The 2,336-nt window shown below is 36.1% G+C and overlaps 1 protein-coding gene across 1 annotated transcript in view; it reads left to right on the top strand.

Annotated features, from left to right (window-relative positions):
- LOC107665897 (atlastin-2-like) overlaps positions 1–2,271 on the top strand; it is a 5,612-nt gene extending 3,341 nt beyond the window's left edge. Inside the window, exons 2-3 of the mRNA XM_016456959.1 lie at positions 869–1,101; positions 2,002–2,271. Coding sequence (XP_016312445.1) covers positions 869–1,101; positions 2,002–2,208 — 440 coding nt within the window. The 3' untranslated portion in view covers positions 2,209–2,271. The remainder of the gene's footprint in view (positions 1–868; positions 1,102–2,001) is intronic.
- The last annotated feature ends 65 nt before the right edge of the window (positions 2,272–2,336 follow it).

Below are 2,336 nucleotides of genomic sequence, written 5' to 3'. Positions count from 1 at the left end.
TTGGATTTGAGACTTTAGTCTTTGCAACTTCAGGGATCTTATCTATTCATGATGATTCGTAAATGCACGTTTTTTTTAATGCAAAAACACAACTTACTTTATAACAAAAATGCATGAAACAAATATTCGCATAAGTAATAATTGCACGAAGAAATTAAAATAGAGAAAATTGAAAAAATATTGTAATTTTTAAAAAGTAAAATAAATAAACAATATGAATAAAATAACTACATAATATAATAAATATTTTTATTAGTACAAATAAAAATAAATGACAAACCAGACAGAAAACTCCACCCAAAAACTCCAACAGTTCTATAAAAAAGTAAAATTAGAAAAGGAAGACATAAAAAAAACATTATAGTCATTAAGAAAATAAATAAAATAGAACCAGATTTTGTCAAATAACAACATTTTGTCCTGTAAGATGCACCTAATGTTTTCTAAATGTAATGTACCGGCCGAGTCTGACAGTCACATTTTCTCAAAAATTCCTTAGAAACCAATATAATTAATATATAGTCTAGTTCAAAACATTTGTCAAATGTATCTGGAAAAAAAAAAGGAATTTTGGGTAACACTTTACTCTAAGTATAATGCATTATAAAGGTATTCATAATGTACGTTGTCATGCATTATATCTTTATATAAGAAATCCTTTATTATAATGCATTTTGGTTACAATTAAAGTAAAGTCTTGTAAATGTTGTAATTTTGGACGCATAACATAGCAACGGGCTGGAATATAAAAATGGTCAAATTAACATTTGTCACACTTGATGCACATGTGAAAAGCACTTTATACTGAATAATACAAAATTAAAAATCTAGATGTTTTGTGCTGGTTTTGTGGTTGTGTCTGTGGCAGGGGTCTCTGGGGTGGAGATGAGCTGCTCTGATCCGGAGGCGTCTGGAGCCGTGCAGATCGTCATCGCAGACGAGGAGCATCACCAGTTCTCTCTGGACGAGGAGGCGCTGGAGCAGATCCTGCTGCAGGAGCGCGTGAGGGATCTACATGTGGTGGTGGTGTCTGTAGCTGGAGCCTTCCGCAAGGGCAAGTCCTTCCTGCTGGACTTCATGCTCAGATACATGTACAGCCAGGTCAGAGCTTCTTCATCTTCACAGAGAAACCTGCCACGGCTGCGTTTATCTGATCAAAAATACTGTAAAAATGGTTTAATATTTTTAGAATCTAAAACAGCTGTTTTCTATGTGAATATATAGTAAAATGTAATTTATTTCTGTGATGCGCAGCTGTATTTTCAGCATCATTACTCCAGTCTTCAGTGTCACATGATCTTCAGAAATCATTCTAATATGCTGATTTGCTGCTCAAGAAACATTTCTGATTATTAGCAACAGTTGTTCTGCACAATATGTTTGTGGAAACTGATGCATTTTATTTTTCAGGATTCACAGATGAATAGAAAGATCAGAAGAACAGCATTTATTTGAAATAGAAATAATTTGTAACATTAGAAATGTCTTTACCGTCACTTTTGATCAATTTAATGCAGCCTTGATGAATAAACATTATTATTATTATTACAGAACTTTTGCAGACATAAGAAAAATAAAATATTTTCTTAATGTAATAAATTAAATTTAAATGGAATTAAATAAAAAAAAGTCAAATTTTAACACCGAGAATGTTGACTTTATTATAAATGTTGGCCTTTTGTGAATCGGCGCACAAAATCTTTGTGTGAGATTACAATATATGCATATAATTGCACATGAAATAAAGACGCTCGCACACAATGAGCTGATCTGACAGCAGTGTGGAACTGCAGCGTTCACGTTTGTCATGTGTTCTGGTTCGGATTGCCGTTCACATAATCCATCACAGCCGCTTTACTGTGAAACACTGATGTTTTGTGTTGCTCTGAAACTCTTGTTTTGCTGTTGAGAGTGCTGATGAGTTTAGACTGAACATACAGGACACATCAGTTGAGAGACCCACACAATGAAGCGAGCTGTGATGCTGTGTGTCTGTCTCAGGACTCGGACGCGTGGCTGGGTGGGAACAACGAGCCGCTGACGGGCTTCACCTGGAGGGGCGGCTGTGAGCGCGAGACCACCGGCATTCAGGCCTGGAGCCACGTGTTTGTGGTGGAGAAACCAGATGGCAGCAGGGTAAAGCTCAGCCGCATCACACCGCCTTCGGACAATATTCTCATCAGCAACTCATCAGTCGAACCTCTTTGAGCTGAAATATTGTCTTGAAGTCACAATCATTTTAAGCTAATATGTGACCCTGGAGCACAAAGCCAGTCATAAGGTTCAATTTGACGAAATTGAGATTTATGCATCATCTGAAAGCTGAATAAATAAGC

Source organism: Sinocyclocheilus anshuiensis, unplaced genomic scaffold, assembly GCF_001515605.1.
Source record: "Sinocyclocheilus anshuiensis isolate Anshui unplaced genomic scaffold, SAMN03320099.WGS_v1.1 scaffold1020, whole genome shotgun sequence".
Taxonomy (NCBI): Eukaryota; Metazoa; Chordata; class Actinopteri; order Cypriniformes; family Cyprinidae; genus Sinocyclocheilus; species Sinocyclocheilus anshuiensis.
Note: the sequence above shows the minus strand (reverse complement) of the source record. Positions and strands in the feature narration are given on the sequence as shown.